The 24701-nt window shown below is 45.4% G+C and overlaps 1 protein-coding gene across 5 annotated transcripts in view; it reads right to left on the bottom strand.

Moving 5' to 3' along the window:
• Positions 1-24701, bottom strand: part of rph3ab (rabphilin 3A homolog (mouse), b) — a 189377-nt gene that overhangs the window by 99005 nt on the left and 65671 nt on the right. For all 5 annotated transcript variants that reach the window (XM_078421804.1, XM_078421802.1, XM_078421803.1 and 2 more), the window contains exon 2: positions 3039-3145. In XM_078421804.1, the coding sequence (XP_078277930.1) occupies positions 3039-3115 (77 nt within the window). In that variant the 5' untranslated portion in view covers positions 3116-3145. The remainder of the gene's footprint in view (positions 1-3038; positions 3146-24701) is intronic.

Here is a 24701-nt window from a genome sequence, read left to right as displayed (position 1 = left end):
GAGGGGGTAGGAGGAGGAGAATGTTTGCATATAATTGGTGTAGGTGCAATAGTCCAGGGAGATGAATGTAACTGTCCAATTATTGCAAACAAGGTTGCCTTGATGCAGAGTCGTGTAGACAGAATGGTAAAGAAAGCTTATATACTTGTCTTAATCAGTTAGTGCATTGAGTATTAGAGTGAGGAAGTCATAATGCAGCCTTACAGGACTTTAGTTAGGCTGCTTTTGGAGTATTGTAGACGGTTCTGGTTGCCTCCATTACAGGAAGGATGTGACAGCTTTGGAGAGGGTGCAGAAGAGGTTGACTAGAATGCTGAAGATAGACACAAAATGCTGGAGTAACTCAGGTCAGGCAGCATCTCTGGAGAAAAAGGATAGGTGACATTTTGTGTCAGAACTCTTCTTCAGACATCTATCGTTTTTCTCCAGAGATCCTGTCTGACCCGCTGAGTTACTCCAGCAGTTTGCGTCCATCTTTCATTATGAACCAGCATCGGCAGTTCGTTCCTCCACATTGACTAGAATACTGCCTGGATCATTGGTATTTGCTACAAGGTTGGACAAACTTGGATTGTTTTGTCTGGAGCATCAGAGGTTGAGGGGAGACCTGATAGAAGTACATACAATTATGCCTGGCATGGATAGGTTAGAGACGGAATCTTTTTCCTCAAGAGTGAAAATAAAAAATACATTTAAGGTGAGAAAGGCAAAGATTAAAGGAGATGTGTGGGCAAGATTTATTTTACACAGAGGGTGGTGAGTGCCTGGAAGCGTTGTCAGGGGTGGTGGTGGAGGCAGATACAATTGTGCTGTTTAAGAGGTTTTTGGATTGACAGGGAATGGAAAGATATGAATTATTTGCAGGCAGCAAATCCCATGTTGCCCATGATATCTTCACCATAGTCAGCTGCTAATGAACCTGGACACAGATCATCAGACCCTGCTCTTCTCCATCCCTCTACCGTGCACTGGTGCTCTTTTCATTCAACCTTTTACCATAACATCTTTAAACTTCCCCAATTTCTTTAAAGAAGGCATTTATTTTCCTTCAAATTAATTTTCCGCAGAGTTTCTCCAAACCAAAACTAAGGTCCTTTACCCTGGTCTCACTGTCTTTTACTCAACGCCAGGACTAAAATCGCTAGTCCAAAACTGGTTTTATATCATTGCAAGGCATTCAAACAGGCAAGATCGTGCAATGTTGAACACACACGTGACTTTTCTTCAAAATCATGCATTGTTGCAGGAGGGTTTATTTGAAATGCATCACCGGTCACTGAGCATGCAATGGTGTGCTGCAACCATGCACTGCAGTTCCTCAGGTTAATAAACATGAAGCCACCTGGTAAGTGTTTAGTAGTGAATGGGATTATCCATGGCTTTGCTGAGATACCAGAACTGGATTAATTATTGAAAGACTGCAATGCAAAGACACAAGGTTCCTAATACCCAATGTGGACTTTAGACTTTTAGACTTTAGAGATACAGCATGGAAACAGGCTCTTCGGCCCACCGAGTCCACGCTGACCAGTGATCATCTCGTACACTAGCACTAGTCCTACACATGAGGGACAATTTACAATTTTTACCGAAGCCAATTAGCCTACAAACCTGCACGTCTTTGGAGTGTAGGAGAAAACCGGAGCAAATTAGTTCATGTCTTTGCATCTGCATTGGATTTTAACGCAGATCTGAATCCTCAAGCGTAGTGAGGTAGTGGTGTGATCAAACATGAATCCATTTCCATATGAGCTGCAGAAAATAGTCCGCAGCTAAAGTGGAACAACACAAATCCTACTTTTCATCTTCCCAGAATGTAGATTAGTGCAGCACGGTGGCACAGTGGTAGAGTTGCTGCCTTACAGCGACAAGAGATCTGGGTTTGATGCTGACTATGGGTGCTGTCTGTATGGAGTTTGTACGTTCTCCCCGTGACCTGCGTAGGTTTTCACTAGTTTTCCAGTTGCCTCCCACACTCAAGACGTACAGGTTTCTAGGTTAATTGACTTGGTAAAAATTGTAAAATTGTTCTCAATGCGTGTAGGATAGTGTTAGTGCACGAGGATCGCTGGTTGGCATGGACTCGGTGGGCCGAAAGGCCTGTTTCCCCGCTGTATTTCTAAACTAAATAGTCCTTAGCTAAAGTGGAACAGCACAAATCCTACTTCTCACCATCCTGGAATGTTGATTGAGGAGCACGCAGACATCTGCCTCCTCCACTTGGCATCCCAGAAGAACTGGTGCAGTCTGACCTCCAGCTGATGCAGACCAATCGAGAGATGTGGTGTCTTTTGTTGCTAGATGCCCAGGAGATCTCTGACAAACTATGAGCAGTAGCCCAGAGGGCCAAATCTGTCTGTGCCTGTATTTGAGTGAATCTCCCTTAGCTTATGTCTACTGCCCTAGAGAATTATTATAGCTTCTTCACTTCAGACTGTACTTGAGAGATACAGCGTGGAAATGGGCCCTTTGGCTCACGCCGACCAGCGATCATCCCATACATTAGCACCATCCTACACACTAGGGACAATTGACAGTTTTTTGCCCCATGTGTGTAGGATAGAACTAGTGTACGGGTGTTTGTTGGTCAGCGCAGACGCAGTGGGCTGAAGGGCTGGTTTCCATGCCACATTTTAAAAACTAAAACCCCCCAATTGCGATGACTTAAAAGGTGTGCTCGGTACCTACAGCTTGACTCTCTTCAACATTTTTGCTTAATAGCAGACGGTGTAGAGAATTTGCCAGCAAACTATTTCCCTGTAGCTTTCAGATCTGAGGCTGTGCAAGGAATGGATGCAGACTCAGAGATAACAAGTGAAGTTCCCCGACTCTCCAAAGAGCAGAGTGAAGGAGTGTTATGAAAATGGCTTGGAGCATAACACATGTAATTACAGGGTCTCAGTAAGATTTCACTGTGATATTGGTTGGCACAATGCAACTGATCAACACAGCATGAGCAAGGGAGATTCTTAAATAGATTTGTTTCATAATATTCCAGGGCTTCCACATACATTTACTTAAGAGGATCTTGGACTTACTTTGCTCGGAGAGCGAGCTGCCGGTCATTAGGGCAGACCCAGCGGGTCGTATTGTTCCCGAATACAGTGTTGGTCATGGCTGGAAACTTGCTGAGAAAGAGCTGTGCCTGCAACAAACAAACAACATAAATCAATTTTAATTTGAGTAAGGAGGGTCCCGACCCAAAACGTTACCTATCCATTTTTTCCAGAGATACTGCCAGAATGGCTGAGTTACTCCAGCATTTTGTGCCTATCTTTGGTATAAACCAGCATCTGCAGTTCTTTGTTTCTTCACTTTATACCATATTGAGATAAGAACAATCACTGTGAAAGGTCGGTGCGGCAACTGATTTAGACCATAAGACCAAGGAGCAGAATTAGGCTGTAAAGAAAGTTGGTTTGGCCACACATTTCCCCCCGATTTTATATCTTATTTACAGTGTTTGGTAAGATGCATTATTCTTGTCCGCAAATCACGGTGAGAGTTTTGGCCATCCTTCCTGTTATGTTTTCCCCAATCCATTTTCCTCATGTCAACACTCTGCACTTGGGAGTGTTGTACTCAGTTCTTTTTGTTTTAGTTTTAGAGATAGAGCATACAAACAGGCCCTTCGACCCATCAAGACCGCGCCAACCAGCGATCACACATACACTAGATCTATGGAATGTGGGAGAAATGTGGGGGGAAACCGGAGCAACCGCAGAAAACCCACATGGTCACAGGAAGATCGTGCAAACTCTGTACATACAGCATCCCGTTGTCAGGATCGAATTTGGATCACTGGGGCTGTAAGACAGCAACTCTATCGCTGAGCCACTGTGCTGCACTTCAAAGATATAATTAAACGCCAAGGTGCAAAAGAGACTCATGAAGATGTGGACACAAGGGACTACAGCTGTTGGAATCAGGAGCAAAATATAAATATGCTGGAGGAACTCAACAGATGAACAGCATTTGTGCTGTGGGAAATGAATGGTTGAGGTGTGGGGTCAAAGGACTGAGATTGGAGAGGGAAGCTAGCTGGCACAAAGAGAAGAGGGGGAATGGCAAGATGGAAGAAGTGGCTGGCGGACAAAGAAGGGGGTAAGGATGGTGGGCATATGGATGGTAGGGGAGGGAGAGGGATGGAGTCGGGAGGAAGAGGCAGGTAGATACAAGGAACTGCAGATGCTGGAATCTTGAGCAAAAAACAGAAAGTGTTGGGAGTAACTAAGCAGGTCAGGCAGTATCTCTGGAAGACATGGATAGACGACGTCTGAAGAAGGGTCTCGACCCGCAATGTCACCTATCCATGAACTCAAGAGGTGCTGCCTGACCCGCTGAGTAACTCCAACACTGTTTTCTTTTCTTCTCGTCGAGGGGCTTGATGCACAAGCCCATCCCTAATTCCACCAGGATTTCTGCATCCAATATGCCTATCCTGCTGCCAGGAGAAACAGATGGGATACAGGGTCACACAGAAAGACAAGATCAAAGAGGATGGGAAGAGACAATAAAGAGGAGATGCAGAGGACCTTAGTTTAGTTTAGAGGTACAGCACGGAAACAAGCACTTCGGACCACCGAGACCGTGCCGACCAGTGATCCCCACACACCAGCACTACCCTGCACACTAGGGACAATTTACAATTATACCAAGCCAATTAACCTACAAACCTATACGTCTTTGGAGTGTCGAAGGAAACCGGAGCACCCTGAGAAAACCCACACAGGTCACAGGGAGAACGTACAAACTCTGTACGGACAAGAACCCGTAGTCAGGATCCAACCCGGGTTTCTGGCCCTGTAAGGCAGCAACTCTACCGCTGCAACACCATGCCGCCAGGGAGCAGGGATGAGGCTGAAATGAATGTGATCAAGTTAGGGTGTTTTAAGAGGAACAGAGAGGAATTGGATGCATGGATTTGAAGAAAAGGTAAATCACAACTCCAAACAAAAGTGGGATAGGAGGGAGCTACACAAAATTCAACTGGAGCACGGTAAAATAGAATATCTGATCTTTACTGACAACGATGCTGCCATCCATGAGAAGAAATTTTCAGATGGATGACTCATAATCTACAATCTTTACGAATCTGTACTATGACTGAGGGTTAATCCTCTCATTTCACTTTCTCCTGGTATGTCACTGCATATTCTGCAATGGCAGCAGAAAAAAAAGCCTCTTAGTCTTTAATCAATATAATGTTAAAAGGGTTTTCATCTGTCTTTAGTGAGACTTTAATTTTATTGTGGATGCAAAGCCTTACAACTACAGACAGTGAGATTCTGCATGGTTTAACTGGGAAATCATTTGATCTTTGCTCCTGTGCTTTACGATGGATGCTCAAGGAATTAGAGGAAAGACAAGGGAAAGGTGAACTTCTCTCTGATGGCCCAGTTCCTTCTACATTTCTTCACACTACTTGCTATGGATTGGTTTCAACCCTAACCATTTCATTAGGAAACCATGGAATTTCTACATTGATTATTCCCACAACATCACTTCATCACTGCCCCTTCATGCAGAGTCCATATTAAGCAGAGAGTCCATATTAAGCAGAGGATGGGACAAGGAACTTCAGATGTTGGAATCTTGCATAGAACTCAAAGTGCTGGACTAACTCAGTGGGTCAGGTAGCATCTCTGGAGAGCATGGATAGGCGATGTTTCAGGTCAGGACTGTTCTTCAGACTGAAGAGTCCCAACCTGAAACATCACCTGTCCAGTCATATATATATATATATATATATATATATATATATATATATAAAATCTCCTTTCGGTACACGAACATGATGCAAGTTAAACTGATCTCATCTGCCTATACATGATCCATATCCCTCTATTCCATGCACTTCCATGTGCCCATTTAAAAGCCCTTTAAATGCTACTATCATATCTGCCTCTCCCACCACCCCTGGCAATGCATTCCAGGCCCCCACCATAAAACCTGCCCTGCACATCTACATTATACTTTCCTTCTCTCACCTTATAGCTATGCTCTATAGTGTTGGACATTTCCACGATAGGAAAAAGGTACCTTCTGTCTACCCTGTCAATGCCTCTTATGTTAAGCATTTGCCTCTGTTAATCTCACCAGGGGTGAAAATACAGAGCATACAAATAGGAAGCTGGTGAAAATGATCAAAATGTTCAAATCATTTGATTTAATTTGTCCATAAACATAAAAAATGCGTACAACAGGAAAAACATTGTTATAACACATCCCCCCTCCTCTCCCATACCCGCTCCTTCCACCCCTACTGGTCTTATAACATGCAGGGAAAAAGGCACAGGAGATACATCATAAAACATTCCTATTTCCTCATCTAAATCGGTCTACACTTCTCCACAGTCCTCTTGGACACATTTTGAACATCTAGTTGACAGCTGCATAGTCCGGAACACTATATAGCTAGTTCCACACGCTGAGAATGAATTAAATCCGCAACCGAATTCAGTTCTGAATCTCTGACAGACGAAGAAGCAAATCTCTTAAATAGATTTTAAATCTCTGGAGAAATGAGTATAGTGCAAGCGAGAAGAAGAAAAATGGCTTTTTTAAAAAACTGGCACTAACCATGTTGGTACGGTGTCCTTGGAAATGATTTTTTAAGTGTAAACACAGTTGGTTAGATCTACCAACATGCCACTTGACGGCACAGTGGTAGAGTTGCTACCTTACAGCGCTAGAGACCCGGGTCATAACTAAAGGTGCAATCTGTACGGAGTTTGGACATTCTCCCGGTGATAACGTGGGTTTTCTCCAAGTGCTCTGATTTCCTCCCACACTCCAAAAACATGTAGGTTTGTAGATTAATTGGTTTCTGTAAAGTGTAGATTGTCCCTAGTGTGTAGGATAGTGCTGGTGTAAAGGGTGATCAGGATCGGCACAGACTAGGTAGGCTGAGGAGCTTGTCTCCACGGTGTATCACTAAAGTTTTGCCAATATTTTCCTCTGCAGTTACTGCAGTAATGCTTGAAGCCAAAGGTTTGGTCATTACTAAAGTAGATCTCTTGGGCATCAGAAAGATGCTGCTGGAATCTCTGCATCACAACGTTACTTCATCTGCGCTCTCACTCAGTCATAGTCATACAACACGGAACCAGGCCCTTCAGTCCAAATTGTCCATATCAACTAAATATTGTCCATATCAACTAAATATGGATGGCCAACCATATTTGGCCCTTATCCCTCAAAACCTTTCCTATCCATGTACCTGTCCAAATGCCTTTTAAGCGTGCCTTTTTATACATGGATAGGGCAGGTTTGGAGGGATATGGACCAAGCGCAGGCATGGGAGTAGTGTTGCTGGAACATTGTTGGCCGGTGTGGGCAAGTTGGGCCAAAGGGCCTGTTTCCACACTGTATCACTCAATGACACTATGACAAGGTATGTGCCTCAAATACTTCCTTGGTTTAGTTGAGTTTATGGTCACATGTACCGAGGTGTGGTAAAAAGCTTTTGTTGTGTGCTATCCAGTCAATTGAAAGACTATACATGATTATAATCAATCTGCCCACAGTGTACAAATACAGGTTAAAGGGAATAACGTTTAGTGCAAGATAAATTCCAGTAAAGTCCGATTAAAGATAGCCCTAGGGTCGCCAATGAGGTAGATAGAAACATAGAAAAATAGGTTCAGGAGTAGGTCATTCGGTCCTTCGAGCCAGCACCCCCATTCAATATGATCATGGCTGATCATCTAAAATCAGTACCACATTCCTGATTTCTCCCCTTATCCCTTGATTCCTTTAGTCCCAAGAGCTAAATCTAACTCTCGCTTGAAAACATCCAGTGAATTGGCCTCCATTGTCTTCTGTGGCAGAGAATTCCACAGATTCACAACTCTCTGTGTGAAAATGTTTTTCCTTATCTCAGTCCTAAATGGCCTACCCCTTATTCTTAAACGTGACCCCTGGTTCTGGACTCCCCCAACATCGGGAACATTTTTCCTGCATCTAGCCTGTCCAATCCTTTAAGAATTTTATATGTTTTAGATGGTAGGTCAGAACAGCTGTCTAGTTGGCAATGGGGTGGTTCAATTGCCTGATAACAGTGTTATGTTCAATACATACCAAACAAAAGATAAATGGACTTCATATGATTGAATCCAACAGATATTGGACATGGATCAATTAAATCAAGAGATATTGCATAAAAGTCTTTGGACCAGCAACATTTGACCCAAAGATCACTGAAGACTAGCTGTGTAAGCACAATCTCTGCTCCAGACTTCAAATCATTTCAGTCTGAGTATTACATAAATCTAATCTTTAAAGGAGAGTTTTGGGCAAGCTTATTATGACAGGGGGAAAAAAATGATAGAAATAAAATAAACATTACTTTGTGATTAAATAATTATTTGCAATCGGGCAACTATTTTTTACATAACCTATAATGTTGCCTTTGACAACACCTGTTTCACAGAATGCAGGAAAATTCTTGCTCGCTTGACATTTTAGCAGGAAAAAGACAAAGAGGATAATTACTTGGAACACTAATGGCACTGTAAGTCACTGCCAAATATCATATTCCAGGTACTCCGAGCAATGTACTCCACTACTTAACATTTGTACTGCTCGTCACTTCCATTAAGAACAGGAGCTCTCAGCAGTTTGACAGTTGTTCTCACTCACCATCATTTATTGTGAGCTTGAAAAGCAAACTCAACTCATTTCTATGATGTTGCTTGGATTCCAAGCGTTGACAGGCATAATTTCAAGCACCATTGGGTGTGAACGGGATTTTGGCAAGCTCGATATATATAAACATACTACAGGAACCACATAGTACAAGACCTTTTAACAGACTCATTATGGCAGCTTTAAGGACCACTGGAGAAAATAGAGCCAGACAGATTCTTTAGACTTTAGAGATACAGTGTGGAAGCAGGCCTTTCAGCCCACCAAGTCCTCACTGACCACCGATCAACTATGCACTAGCACCATCCTACATACTAGGGACAATTTTACTAAAGCCAATTAACCAACAAACCTGCACGTCTTGGAATGTGGGAGGAAACCGGAGCATCTGGAGAAAACCCACACAGTCACAGGGAGAACGTACAAACTGCACCTGCAGTCAGGATCGAACCCGAGTCGCTGGTGCTGTAAGGCAGCGACCTTACACATCTTCCCACATTCGGAAGACACATAGGTTTATAGATTAATTGGCCTCTGTAAAATTGTAGGATAGAACGAGTGCACAGGTGATCGTTGGTCGGCACGGACTCGGTGAGCAGAAGAGCATGTTTCCACACTGTATCTCTAAAGTAAATTAAAGCATGATTTTACTGGATTATATGCAATACAATACATTTCACGGTATCTAGGTACATGTGACAATGGAGTAACTGCTCCCACTAAAAGGAGTTCCTACTGCTACCTCCTCAATAGGTGATTAAGGGGCACGGACTGTGAGCAATGTGACACCTGGCTGTGATCTCCCATTGCCCGGCTATGTGGCAGCCACTTGTGAGAACTCTCAGCAACCATGGAACCCATGCAAGAATCAGAGTCAGAGTCATCGTCTGTGCAGGTGGTAAGAAGGCAAAGAGGGAATTAGTCAGTAAAATAATTAGAAGGATTTTGTTTGTGAATTTTCATCATTAGACTTTCCAGTTGTCAACATTATACGCTGTGTCAATGCAAACCTTGTCCACAGCATGTTAGCCTGTTTGGCTTGGGATAGAGTGTGGAGAGTTATTGCAATAATTCATTGCCTTTCACTGCAGAAGGAACTGTTGTAATTCCATTGCTTTCTATTCAAGGACAGCCAGAAAAATTGAAATAAAATCAATTAATTAAATAGCCCAGGAATAGGTGACATTAACCAAAACATGGGTCTGATTTAAGACCCCTGGCCGCTAGATACAATCCCTCACTAACTGGGAGATCCCTCTATCTTCTTTGAAGGACGGCAAAAACATTAGAAAATAATAAGATTATCCCTGGAGCCTGAAGGCAGGGAGAGTGCTTTATACAGATTGGACAGCTCTGAGGAAGAAGGGGAAAAAATTACGATGGAATAATTTTAATTTAGTGTAGAGATACAAAGGCCCTTCAGCCCATCGAGTCTGTGACAACCAGCGATCCCCGCACACTAACATTATCCTTGGGGACAAATTACAATTTTAGTAAGCCAATTAGCCTACAAACCTATATGTCTGGGGTGTGGGAGGAAACCGGAGCACCTGGAGAAAACCCACACAGGTCACGGGGAGAACATACAAACTCCATACAAACAGCACGGATCTCTGGCATTGTCAGGCAGCAACTCTACTGCTGCACCACATTAACACAAAACTAAAAATTTAGTTATGAAGAAGGGTCCCAACCTGAAACATTGGTTATTCATGTCCTCTCGAGATGCTGCCTGACCTGCTAACTTACTCTAGCGCTTTGAGTTTTTTTGTAAACCAGCATCTACAGTTCCTTGTATCTCCACTAATAATTTAAGATCATGGGATCCACTTGTGCAAAGGAGATTTTTAAAGTAGGTGGGCCGAAGGACCTGTTTCTGCTCTGTATCACAAAACTCAAGGAACTGTAGGTGCTGATTTATAGAAAAAGACACAAAATACTGGAATAACTCAGCAGGCCAGGCAGTATCTCTGGAGAACATGGATAGGTGATGTGTCGGGTCAGGACCCTTCTTCTTTAGGCTGAAATGTCACCTATCTACATCTTCAAAGATGCTGTCTGACCCAATGAGTTACTCCAGCACAGGTCTCCCACTTTTCCAATCTACTTGGCAATAAATCATCCTTTCCAGGACCAGAACACCTCTGGCAAATGTACAGTGATGAAAATCGTCACTGGCACTCCCTCTGGTTCAAGGGTGAATTGTTTCCACCGCAGGCAACATTTAAGAAGCAATTAGACAAGTACATGGATAAGACTGGTTTAAAGGGATGTGGGCCAAATGTAGGCAGGTGGGGCTAGTGTAGATGGGGCATGTTGGTTGTGTGTGCAAGTTGGGCTGAAGGGCCTGTACCCACACTGTATGACTCTATGCAGGGAAAAGTGGAAGACACTTCGGCACAAGTTCTTTCAATGCAAGGTTCCCGACTGCAAACAGCTACGACACAGAGTTCATGGCAAAATCTTGATCTGGTATTAGTGCAATATGAATGATAGAGACTGACCCAATTGTTGTACTTCGTGGTCCGGTCGGTACCTGTTGTACCTTTAGTGACTCTGGACGGACCACAAGTACACGTGTATAAAAGGTTACAATGCTGGTGCTCAACTCCAGGCTGTTTATTCCGTGGTCATCTGGATCCAGAGTGACCACCCAATCACACCAACCTCTTATATACGCATTCCTGCACATGCAAACAAAGTAGTCCTTGGGATACACAAAGTAGTCCCAGCAATATCACAACATCCCCCTTGTCTTATAAAAGAAATATATATATATATATATATATATATGTAACAACAAACTCTAAACACAAACGTTTTTTTGAAACACCATAAAACATTAACAAATATCAACAGTAACGTGCAGGTTTCTTACTGGCACGTCCCGAGCGTGTCACATAATCCCCATCATCATTACGGGCCGGTCGTTCCTCCGCTTCACATTGGGTCTCAGCCCTATCGCTGTCTGGGGGGACACAATGGGGACCAACCCCTGGCTTCTCCAGTGGAAGATCTCTCAACTGCACTCGATTCCTCCTGAACCGATTTCCATTCGGCGTCTCAATAATGTAAGACCTTGACTGGGGTTCGTCGCAGACCGATCTCACTTCTGCTGGAACCCAGACCTGATTCGCTTTATCCAGAACCCGGACCTTCTGTCCAGCGTGCAATGGCAACAAGTCATGTCTCTTGACCGAACTGTCAAACTGTGCCTTCATATTCTGCTTATGCTCCTCAAGTCACTCAAAGGTCCTCTGCCCTTCGTATGCTTTGTTCATGTCAAGGTTCGTGGGGAGAGGCGTCCGAATCTGTCTTCCAAACATCATCTCCGCCGGTGACGGTAACTTGGAATGAAACGGTGTAGTGCGCAAGCTGAGTAAAGCTGCTGCTACACTCTGTCCCGTTACCAAGGACTTCTTGATAACAGACTTCACCGTTCGTACCATGCGCTCAACCAGCCCATTCGACTGAGGGTACCTAGGCGAGGACGTTGTATGGGTGATTCCCCATTGCTTGCACATGGACTGGAAAGCTTCACCCACAAATTGTGGACCATTGTCGGAGATGATCTCCGTCGGTGCTCCCAGCAGATCAAACATTGCAGTCACCATATTAGCAACCATGGCACTTGTGGTGCTAGTCAGTCGGTTCACCACCGGAAACTTGGAATGGTAATCCACCATGACAAGATATTGAACGTTGTCAAGTTCAAACATGTCCATTGCTATTTTGGTCCAAGGTGTGACTGGTATCTCATGTGGCATGAGTGTTTCCCTCATTTGCTCTGGCATGTGCATCTGGCACGGACTACACCTTTGGACAAGGTCATCAATGTGTTGGTTCATGTTGGGCCAATAGACCATTTGTCTTGCTAGAAGTCTCGTCTTCTCAATGCCTTGGTGGCCAACATGAAGTTGCTGCAAGACATCCTGTCTCATCGACTCAGGAATGACCACTTGCCGTCCTTTGAAAATGACCCCATTTGACATGCCCAACTCATCTCGAAAAGGCCAGTAGGGCCGCAGGTCGGTAGGTATCTCCTGTAGGGTCGCCGGCCATCCGGAATGGACATACTGCATAACCCTATGCAGTATAGGGTCACGACAAGTTTCTGTCTGCAGCTCCACCCTTTTGAGTTTGCCGAAGTGTATCAAGTCGACATCTAGTGTGTCCTCGATGTTGTCGAAGAAGATGCTCTCTACATGTACATCGAGATCTATGCTCTCTGTCTTCTCCGGATAGGGCAGCCTGCTGAGAGTGTCAGCAATGATCATCTCAGCCCCTGGTCTGTGCTCTATGGTGAAGTTGTATCCTTGCACCTTGATGAGCAACCGCTGCAGTCGGGCTGGGGCACTTGTGAGTGGTTTGCCGCAGATAGTGACAAGAGGCTTGTGATCAGTCAGCACCTTAAAATCCCGCCCAAATAGGTACGTATGAAACCTTGTGATGCCAAAAACCAATGCAAGGGTCTCGCGTTCAATATTGGAGTAGTTGGACTGGCATGAAGACAGTGCCTTCGAAGCGTACGCAACAGGCCATCCTTCCTGCGAAAGGCATGCTCCCACTCCTTTCATTGACGCATCTACCTCAAGGGTGACAGGAGCATCAGGGCAATAGTACTGGAGGACAGATTCCTCCTGTATGCAGCTCTTCAGGTTACAGAACGCCGTTTGGTGGTCTTCTTGCCACAAGAATGGGACATCTTTCTTCAGCAAATCCCTCAAAATGACGACCAGGTCAGCATACTTTGGGATGTATGGCGATAAAAAAATCATCATCCCCAGGAACCGTTGTAAATCTTCCTTATCTTGTGGTGTTGGCATCTTATGAATGTCCTGCACCTTACCAAGATCTGGCCGAATACCTGTGTCTGAATACATTGTCCCGAAGAAGTTGATGGAGTTAGCCTTCACTACGCACTTAGCATTGTTGAAAGCTAGTCCTTCCCGGGACGCTGCCTCTAACAGCTTCCTTAGATTATAATCATGTTCTTGCGCTGTGGATCCCACTATGACAATATCATCCGCAATGCAGACGCATCCAGGAACCTGTTCTATGATCGTGTCCATACGCTGCTGGAATATATCCTGACTCACCGACAAACCGAAAGGCAACCTCTTGTAGCAATACCTGCCAAAAGGCGTGCGGAACGTGGTAAGTTCCTGGCTAGCCTCATCAAGTCGGACAGACCAATAACCCGCTTTAGCATCGAGTTTGGAGAACAATTTCCCATTGGCAAAAGCCGGATTGATCTCCTCAAGTGTCTGGATCTTGTGTGGGCAACGTTTGAGACTTGCATTCAAACGCTTCGGGTCTAGGCATACCCTGATTGACCCATCCTTCTTAACGGAGGTGGTTATTGAACTGCACCAGTCCGTATGGTGAGTCACCTTTCGGATGACTCCATCATCCTCCATCTTGCCCAACTCAGCCCGCAACTTGTCTTTGAGATGGATACTACATTTCCTTGGCGCATCAATGTGTGGTGTGGCCTCCTCCTTGAGATGAAGGGTGGCTGGCCCCTTGAAGTTGCCAATCCGATCAAACTGATTAGGCCACCCCTTCATTAGGTCCCCCACCAAGTTGAAACTGTCTTGCTCCTTCCGAGCGTCTGATGGGTGCTCCTCTGTTCCCATAGCATGTATTGTGACAACCTGAAGTTGCTTAATACCTGGGAGGCCTATGACAGCGGATCCTGCCACGTCTACCACAAAAAATTCCTGAGGACACCACATCGACCCCTGATATCGGCACGAAACCGATATAGTTCCAACACACATGATTTCCGTCCCATTATATGCTGTCAGACGGACTTTGCATGGTCGTAGGTGCTGCTTGTATTTGTCATTTGGATACATGTCTCGTATGATCCGAAGGGGAAGGGTATTTCCTCCAGCCCCGGTGTCTATCTTCACCTTCAGTCGATGTTGCCCCTTCATTGACGGGCATTTGATGTTCAACACCGCAAACGCCTCATCACCTATTGGAGGCATCCTGTCCATACCTGAAATGGTGATATTATGGAAATACATATCCGATCCTTCCTCTTGACTGTCACAGCACGATGCATCACCGTCATGGGACTGCTGCTGCACCTCGTCAACTCGCTTGTATTTGCCCCTGGACCATTTAGATGGGCGCACAGGATCCACTTTATACCTACAGCATTTTGCCCAATGCCCTTTCTTGCCACACTTCTTGCATGTGTCGCGATACGCCGGGGATTGCCTGGGCTTATGAAACAAATCACAGTAGCCACAAGGGTTTTGTCTCTCATCCTGCGACTTCTGTTTCGTCGACCCTCGTGTCTTGACAGCATCAATATGGCTAGACCCGGGCTCTAAATTTGCAATGCACTGTCTGCCCGCTGCAATGGCCTCATACTGCCTGCCTAACGTAAGCACCACTGGAATGGTGTGACCTGCAGGCTTCTGTAGAAGCTCTCGCTGTAGACCTTCATGGGGCGTGGACGTGATTACCAACTCCACGACTCTGTCAGTGAGCTCCTGCTCAGTGAAATCACACTGGAGACTTTTTTCGCGACACCGGGTCACAAACTGAGCAAGCAACTCCCCCGGCTTCTGGCGATACCGCATCAACTCCAACTTGTGGACCCTGAAATTTACCTTCGTCCTCAGCTGGTCCTCAAAAAATGCCCATATGCACTCCGGTTTGCTCCGATCCTCCACACTCAGACCTGACGCATTCAAACGACGAAGTCCTTCCACTCCCAAAGCGATTTTTATCTTCGTGGCCTGCTTAGATTCCGATGCGATTTCTAAGTCTTCCAGGCACAGTTGCAACCTCTCCTTGAACAGGGAGAACTCATTGGGGATGTCCAGCACTTGCCAGTTCATTTCAGGTAACCGAGACATGTTATTTGCACTATATGGCGGAAACACGGTAACTTGAACAATTACAAACAAAACCAAAACAACCGTATCACAGGACCCCAACCCTTGCTATCAGCAAATCTATAGAACTATATGCACTCACAGAAATAAACATACATATACCATAGCATCAAATGCAAACAGTAATCTTTCAGTATTACATACAGATAATCACGCAAAGCAATGTCCAAATCTTCCCTTCAAGAAGCAGACTGCCCGTGTAGATCAGCGTAGCGTAGGCTCTAGATGGGTGAAGGTCGCTGCTCCACCGCGATGATCTGCCTCGCAACGATGGGCCCGCAACGATGGGCCCGCAACGATGGGCCCGCAACGATGGGCCCGCAACGATGGGCCCGCAACGATGGGCTCACAACGATGCAGCTCCCAGCTGCTGTAACCGCGGTGCAATCGGGCCTCGGCTGCGGTGCGCGTTGGCCCCGCCCACAGGTGCTCCCGGCCGCTGCTGCTCAGTCGACGCGTGCTGCCGCTGCCTCGGGCCCAGGGCCTTCCCGACTCACCGGTCGCCGCGCCTGGGTAAGGATGCAGTGCCTTGGCCTTACCGGTCGTCGCGCCTCCGTGGGTGGTCGGTCCTTCCGGTCGCCGAACTCCCCCGCGATGTCGGGTCTCACCGGACTCTGCACTCCCCCGCGATGTCGGGTCTCACCGGACTCTGCACTCCCTCGCGATGTCGGGTCTCGCCGGTCCCTGTCGGTGACGGTGTCGTCGTCGATGTGGGCCTTCACACACCTCCCTCAGCAGCTTGCAACGTCCCGTCGGCAGCTCAGCGCTGACTACAGATCAGGTAAGTGCAATACACGGTTGGCCCTGTCGAGAGGCAATCTAGCGTCCCGTACGAGCTGGAAACTACTTTTTATTTCTGTTTCTTTCCCCTAGGGCACTAGTTTAATTATTTACGTAGTATAATTTTCACCAAAAAAAATCATCATTTTAAAAAAATCTTGTTTTTAATTAAAAAAAATTTTTTTTTAATGACTTGTGAACCTTTTCCGCTTGGGTTTCTCTTTACCTTTCTAGGCAAATCACCAAACCACTGCCACCATGTTGTACTTCGTGGTCCGGTACCTGTTGTACCTTTAGTGACTCTGGACGGACCACAAGTACACGTGTATAAAAGGTTACAATGCTGGAGCTCAACTCCAGGCTGTTTAATCCGTGGTCATCTGGATCCAGAGTGACCACCCAATCACACCAACCTCTTATATACGCATTCCTAAACATGCAAACAAAGTAGTCCTTGGGATACACAAAGTAGTCCCAGCAATATCACAACACCAATGACACTCAAATGCTTAGCGTGCTCAGTCTAGTCAAACAGGAGGCCCACAGACAGCAGACACAGTTCACAGCACTGCAGAAGTGAAAATTACTGACCAGTTTCTCCCTAAATTCCCTTCCTATTCCAATAGTTGTTATTGTTTCAATGGCTTCAGCTGCCAGCCCCCCTTCAAAACTGGGTGTTCAGAAGTTCATTAATTATAAGAGTACAATTAGGCCATTCGGCCAATCGAGTTTACTCCACCATTCAACCATGGCTGATCTTTCTTTCCCTCTTAACCCTGTTCTCCTGTCTTCTCCCCCAAAACGCTGACACCTTTACTAATGAAGAACCTGTCAATCTCCATTTTATGAAAACACAATGACTGCGTCCACAGCCGTCTGTGGCAATGAAGTCCACAGATTCACCACCCTCTGACTAAAGAAATTCCTTCGCATCTCCTTTCTAATCCTAGACTCTCCCACTTGTGTAAACATCTCTGTATCCACCATCCAGACCGTTCACTATTCGGTATGTTTCAAAGAGGTCCCCCCTCATCCTCCTAAACTCTAGCGAGTACAGGCCCAGAGCCATCTATAACGCTCATCATAAGTAACTCGCTGGGATCATTTTTGCAAACCTCCTCTGGATGCTCTCCAACGCCAGCACATCCCTCCTCAGATAAGGGGCTCAAAACTGCTCACTATCTTCTAAAAGCAGTCCGACCAGTGCCTTATAAAGCCTTGCAATAAATGTTATTCCCTTATCATGTTTCTATACACTGTAAATAGCTAGATTGTAATTATGTAATAATAATAATAATAATAATACATTTTATTTATATAGCGCTTTTCATATACTCAAAGACGCTTTACAGAGATTTTGAGAACATAGGGAAATTAATAAATAGATAAATAAGTAAATAAATAAATGAACAGAGAAAGGAGACAGTAGGTGAGGTGACCTTCAGTGGTTGAAGGCAGTACTGAACAGGTGAGACTTCAGCGATGTTTTGAATGTGGTGAGTGTGGGGTAGTGAGTTCCATAGGGTGGGAGCAGCGATGGAGAAAGCCCTGTCCCCCCAGGATCTGAGTTTAGTCCGGACGTGGGGGGATAGGAGATTGGCAGCGGCAGAGCGGAGGGTGCAGGTGGGAGTGTGCCTGTGGAGGAGGTCGGTCAGGTAGGATGGGGCCAGGTTATGGAGGGCTTTGTAGGTTATGAGGAGGATTTTGTACTGGATTCTCTGGGGGATGGGGAGCCAGTGGAGTTTATAAAGGACGGGGGTGATATGGTCACGGATCGAGGTGTGTGTGAGTAGACGGGCAGCAGAGTTTTGAATGTATTGAAGTTTATTGATGATTTTTGAGGGTGCGCCATAGAGGAGGCTGTTGCAGTAGTCCAGACAGGAGGTGATGAAGGCGTGGATGAGGGTTTCTGCAGCTGTGGAGGAGAGGGATGGACGGCGACGGGCAATGTTTTTGAGGTGGAAGAAGGCTGTCTTTGTGATGTGTTTGTCGAAGGAGAGGGTTTGATCAAGGATGATTCCAAGATTCCGGATGTGAGGTGAGGTGGATACTGGGAGACCATCAATGTTGAGGATGAAGTTTTGGGTGGATTTGGTGAGCATTTTTGGACCAATGATGATGATTTCAGATTTGTTGCAATTGAGTTTGAGGAAGTTTGATTGAAGCCAAGATTTTATTTCAGTAATGCAGTTTGTCAGTGTAGAGTGTGTGGTGGAGGAGATTGACTTGGTGGAGATGAGGAGCTGGATATCATCGGCGAAGCAGTGGACGTTGAGACCATGACGGCGGATTAATTGACCAAGGGGGAACAGGTAGAGGATGAAGAGGAGGGGGCCAAGGACTGAGCCTTGGGGGACACCTTGGGGGAGGGGAGCGGTGGGGGATTTACAGTTGTTAATGGAGATGAACTGGTGTCTGTCAGAGTGGTAAGATTTAAACCAGGATAGGGCTGTGCCGGTGATGTTAAGGGAGGTTTCAAGTCGGGTGAGGAGAATGGAGTGATTTATGGTGTCAAAGGCGGCGCTGAGGTCAAGTAGGATGAGGATGTTGAGGTTGCCAGCGTCGGAGGAGAGGAGAATGTCGTTTGTGATTTTGAGGAGCGCAGTTTCAGTACAGTGGTTTGAGCGGAATCCAGATTGGAAAGTTTCATACAGGTTATTGGTAGAGAGGTGGTATTTTAGTTGGGAAGCTACAGCACGTTCCAAAACTTTGGACAGAAAGGGTAGGTTGGAGATTGGTCTGAAGTTGTTTGGGGTGTCAGGGTTTAGACCAGGTTTTTTCAGAATGGGGGTGACAATGTATTGTCTTTCCACTGACTGATGAGCACGCAACAAAAGCTTATCACTGTACCTTAGTACATGTGACAATAAAGTAAACTAAACTAAACTAAACTAAACATCCCTGTTTTTATATTCTATCAAATGCTCGGACAATTTTGTTTCAAGCCAATATTTGCTCAGACCGAGTTACACCTCCATCGAACCTTTTCAGCTACCAATCTAATGACAAATGCAGACCATCTCTTGCTGCGACTTTATGCCCAGTAAGCTCATTTCACTCTGGTCATTCACGGATGGCAGAGGAGACTTGCATCTCATCAGCCTGAGCTCAGCACAAGCCTGGGAGTCAGGGTGAGCGAGAGCTGTGCCGATCCAAATCCGGAGGGGTTGTTATCTTCAAGCTGCATCACTTCACAGTGCAAGGAGCTTGTTTAATGATTTAAAGTGTGTAGCTCAGCAGTGTGACACTGCAACACGCCAACAAGGGCTTAGATGTAGAATCGTTGTCGCAATTTTCTGCCTGTCAGCTTCCTGGCTACTGTTACTATCCCCGAGGGAGGAATAAAATAAACACTGGTCTAAATGTTCCAGACCAGTGGTGTACCTTCTCCTTATGCGGGGATCAATTCTGCCTTCCTTTCAGTTAAATTGAATTGGTTTCCAGATTAGCATCAACCACAGATATTTATGTTGTTTCAATAAATACTATCAGTCATGTTCAGACTCGAGAGATACAGTGCAGAAACAGGTCCTTCAGCCCACCGAGACCGCGCCGATCAGCTAGCACTACCCTACATACTAAGGATAATTTACAAATTTTAGCTGTCAATTAACCTACAGATCTGTCCGTCTTTGGAATGTGGAAGGAAACAAGAGCATGCATGCAGTCACAGGGAGAACGTACAAACTCTGTACAGACAGCACCCGTAGTCAGGATCGAGCCTGGGTTTCTGGCACTATGAGGCAGCAACTCTACCTTTGCGCCACCATGCTGCCCTTCAGCGATGTTAATTAGGCAGAAATGGTTTTTGTTCATTTTGGAACATTGGAAAATAGGAGCAGGTGTAGGCCGATTGGCCCCTCAAGCTCTCATCTCCCTCATGCCGTCATTCAATGTGATTCAAACTGTCCAATGCTTCATTAATGGCTGTCCTACCAAGAGAAACTAAATAGTTTGATTCTGTATTTCTTGGAGTTGAGAAGAATGAGGGGTGATCTTAGTTAAACATACAAGATCTTAAGGGATTTTGTCAGTGTAGACGTTGGTATGTTTTCACCAGCTTGAGAATCTCAAGCAATTGGACAAGAAATTGAACAGGTCATTTAAAACTCGGGTACATAGAAATCTCCTCTCGCGAAGGGAAATGAACCTCTGAAATTATCTGTCCGATGGGTGGAGGCAGCTGGATCATTAGAAGTATTTAAGGCAGAGGTGGATAAATATTTTAGGCTGAAAGGTCCCGATCCAAAACGTCACCCATCCTTTTTCTCCAGAGATGCCACCTGACCCAATTAGTTACTCCAACACATTGTTCTTATCCAGAAGAGGATCTATTATACTCATGAATAATATGATTTGACGGCATAGCAAGTAGGACCAGCTTGTAGAAACAAGGAATTGCAGAGTTTCCTTAATTGCCCTCAATTAGTGACACGGAGTCACTTTCTCTCACAACGTCACTCCCTGAGAAGAATGCGCTTCTACCGAGATGTTAGGGTTAGAGTTGAAGGACATTAACCCAATGGCAGGAAAGTGTGCACTTTGGAGGGATACGTGCAGTTTCTAGTTCTTCAGGGTGGCACAGCGGCAGAGCTGCTGCCAACAGCGCCGGAGACCTGGGCTTGATCCTGACCTCGGGTGCTGTCTGTGTGGAGTTTGCACGTTCTCCCTGTGACCGCGTGGGTTCTCTCCGGGTATTTTGATTTCCTCCCACATTCCGAAGACATGCAGGTTTGTAGATTAATTTGCTTTAATTGGGATATCATAGAACTAGTGTAGAATAGGTGTTAAATGGTTGCGTGGACTTGGTGGGCCAAAGTGCCTGTTATTCTCTATTTATACTGTATCTATCAGTGGTCCCAACACAGAACCATGAGAAACCCCACTGGTCACACATCTCCAGCCAGAATAACACTCTTCTCCCACTGGTGATCCAGGCAGCTGCTGCTCTGTACCTCTCAGTGGTAGAGGTGGTGGCGTTGGGATTTGTTGCCAAAGGGACCCTGTGCCCCACATAGGTGGCATGCTTGGCAACTGCACAATATTGCTGCAATGCATTGAATAAACGTAAGACACCAGAATGCTGGAAATAGACAGAAAGCAAGTCAGTAATTTGAAAGAGAATAATAAACTTGCGATGAGGCTATTTATCATGTGTGACTGTGACGTTGTTTCACTTAATTGCCAACTCCTAACCGATCCTTGGCGTGTTTTCACAACACTCCTGGAAACCCTCTCTATAAACAGAACGTGGCAATATCCCAGTTTTTGTTAATGCCACATTTGTTCTCTTTACTTGCACCTTCTGTCATCTTCAGACTGGAATAAAACTTCCAGAACACACCGCCCATGCTAAATACATCAGCTGCTGTGAACATACAATGAATGCCACTTTGGGCTGATAGATCTGCATTACACCACCGACTGCATGCCCGACCATTCATCAGTTAAACCAGGAGTAAGGGCAAGCATCAGCCCAACCCAACCTCTATTCTTCACATCAACAGCATGCTGGTTCTCCATTTCACTCCCAACAAGATTTCCATTCTTCCTCTCAAGGCAGCATGGCGGCGTAACTAGTAGAGTTGCTGCCTCACAGTGCCAGAGATCCAGGTTCGATCCTGACCTTGGGCGCTGTCTGTATGTGGAGTTTGCATGTTCTCCCTGTGACGTGACGACACTTGTGTACTGCTTAGGTGAGGTCTGCTCTATGATTTTGAATTTCGTTCAAATATGCACTCGTCTGGTGTATAGTTTTGAATGACAATAAAGTTATATTCATTCATTCATTCATTCATTTTATCGGGTTTCAAAGCATTTCACTATACGCTGTGCAATATAATTGAATCATTGATTTACTACGTGGGTTTCCTCTGGGTTTGGTTCCTTAGGTTAGTTAGTCTCTGTAGATTACCCCTAGTGTGTAGGGAGTGGATGAGAAAGTGGGATAACATAGTGAGATGGATGATCGATGGTCGGTGTGGACCTGATGGCCAAAGGGCCTGTTTCCATGTTGTATCTCTAAACTAAACTAGGACTTCAACGCTTCCTCTTAGGGAAACAACAAGGCAATTTCTTGTCATGGTTACTGCAAGAACAAGATCTCTCCCTCTCCAGTTTACCCATCAGAACTACCTTACTCCATTCCTTCCCAAGCAGCCTCCATTAGAATGGACTACTCCCCAGAATAAGACCCTTCCCCACCACAATGAGCCTCCATCCATAGTCTGAAGAAAGGTTCCGACCCAAAATGTCACCTGTTCCTTTTCTCCAGAGATGATGCCTGACCTGCTGAGTTGCTCCAGCACTTTGTGTCTATCCTTGGTTAAAACAATCATCCCTCCTCGACAGTCTTCATTGGAACAAGACCATCCAACCAATGGTCTTGGTTTCACTCTCTGTGAGTGAAACCCCCACCACCTCAATTCCCCTCCAAAAACAATCACATTCCCCCAGCACTAATCACCAGGAAAACAAATGTAACACCTTCTGCAACGTTCTCCATTAAAACAAGACTCTCTCCAGCAGTCGGCATCAAAAGTAATCCTCTCCCTCTCCTGATCTCACCTCCAGGGTAAGACCAGTCCCTCAATCTATCTCATAGAGGGCTTATATCGGCTGTAATACAAATGAACTGCAGATGCTGGTTTATACTGAAGTATAAGCCTGATCTGATATATAGTCTGACCTAGGGTCCCGACTGGAAACGTCACCTATCCATGTTCTCCAGAGATGCTACCTGACCCGCTGAGTTACTCAAGCATTTTGTAGTATTTTCTACCATCAGCTCTTTTGTTGCTAGAAGCTGCATTAAGTTATCCCAACACCACTAGGGAAGGTATCAATCCTTCAGGCTGGGCAGCAAAACCAGTGAACTGATCAGAGAGCCGTAGCAAAATAAATATAGTGATGGGATTTATTTATACCTCTAATTGAATTATACTGGTGAAATTCCCACTGCAGAGAGTCAAAAATCATTTAAGATTCCCCCAATAGTATCACAAACTGACATCATTAAGTCAAGCATTTCCTACCTTGAACTGTTGCACCATCTCTCTCCACAACCACTTAAAACATCAGACTCAAAAATGTAAATTAAAATATATATCTATATTTGTCGGTTCAGTTTTTCCCTGATGTTTGCAAAAAGAATTAGAACTCAGTCTTTACCACAGTCTTCCTCAGATGGCAGGTGAGCCTGGGCGTTAAAGACTTTCGCAAGCCAGGTTCTTTTTCATTTTTTTCAGTTAATCCTGTTTTTATTTCTACACCAGAGAGCTGCAGAGAGCAGAGGATCCCTGCAGTATGCAGCCTCGTGCCAGCGGTGTTTCAGCAGCAGTCAGCTCCTTATTATTCTGCAGCAGCCCAACATGCCAGGGACGCCTGTCGGACACAGCATTGCAGCTGGCCGCAGCCTGCAAACCACCCCATTATACAACTGACCGGGCAAGGGGCCATCATGTGGAGGCCACGGCAGACCCAGTCATCAGCCCTCCAGAAACAAAGCTCATCACAGAAAGTAAGTGGAAATTGTTCACAGAATCACACTTGCTGGGCTCAATTCATACGTTATAGGAGCAGAATTAGGCCATTCGCCCCATCAAGTTTACTCCGCCATTCAATCATGGCTGACAAAATATGCAGGAAGGAACTGCAGATGCTGGTTTACACCGAAGAGACACAAAATGTTGAAGTAACTCAGCAGGACAGGCAGCATTTCTGGCGAGAAGGAATGAGTGACATTTCGGGCCGAGACCCTTCCCCTGATTCTCAGTCTGAAGAGGAGTCTCAACCCGAAATGTCACCCAGTCCTTCTCTCCAGAGATGCTGTCTGGCCCGTTGAGTTACTCCAGCATTTTGTGTCTATCTTCAATCACATTTCACTGTACCTTAATTGGTACACATGACAATAAAAGACCTTTGAAACCTTTGAATCATGGCTGATCTATCTTTCCCTCAACCCCATTCTCCTGCCTTCTCCCCATAACCCCTGACACCCGTACTAATCAATCAATTGGAGACTGTGGTTCTATTGGTCTCTTTGTGCTCTGCTGCCAAGTACCCAGGTATAACCTGACTTGCCTTTGATTACGGAGTCATTCCCAATTGGCTTAAAGTTTAGATCAAAGGAGGCTGAAGGAGGAAAGAATGTAGAAACAAGGAACTGCAGGTACTGGTTTCCCATTCGGCCCATCAAGTTCACTCTGCCATTCAATCATGGCTGACAAAATATGTAGGAAGGAACTACAGATGCTGGTTTACACCGAAGAGATACAAAATGCTGGAGTAACTCAACGGTTCAGGAAGCACCCCTGGAGGACGTGGATAGGTGATGTTTTGGGTTGGAACCCTTCT

This window comes from Rhinoraja longicauda, chromosome 25 (genome assembly GCF_053455715.1).
Source record: "Rhinoraja longicauda isolate Sanriku21f chromosome 25, sRhiLon1.1, whole genome shotgun sequence".
Lineage (NCBI taxonomy): Eukaryota > Metazoa > Chordata > Chondrichthyes > Rajiformes > Arhynchobatidae > Rhinoraja > Rhinoraja longicauda.
Note: the sequence above shows the minus strand (reverse complement) of the source record. Positions and strands in the feature narration are given on the sequence as shown.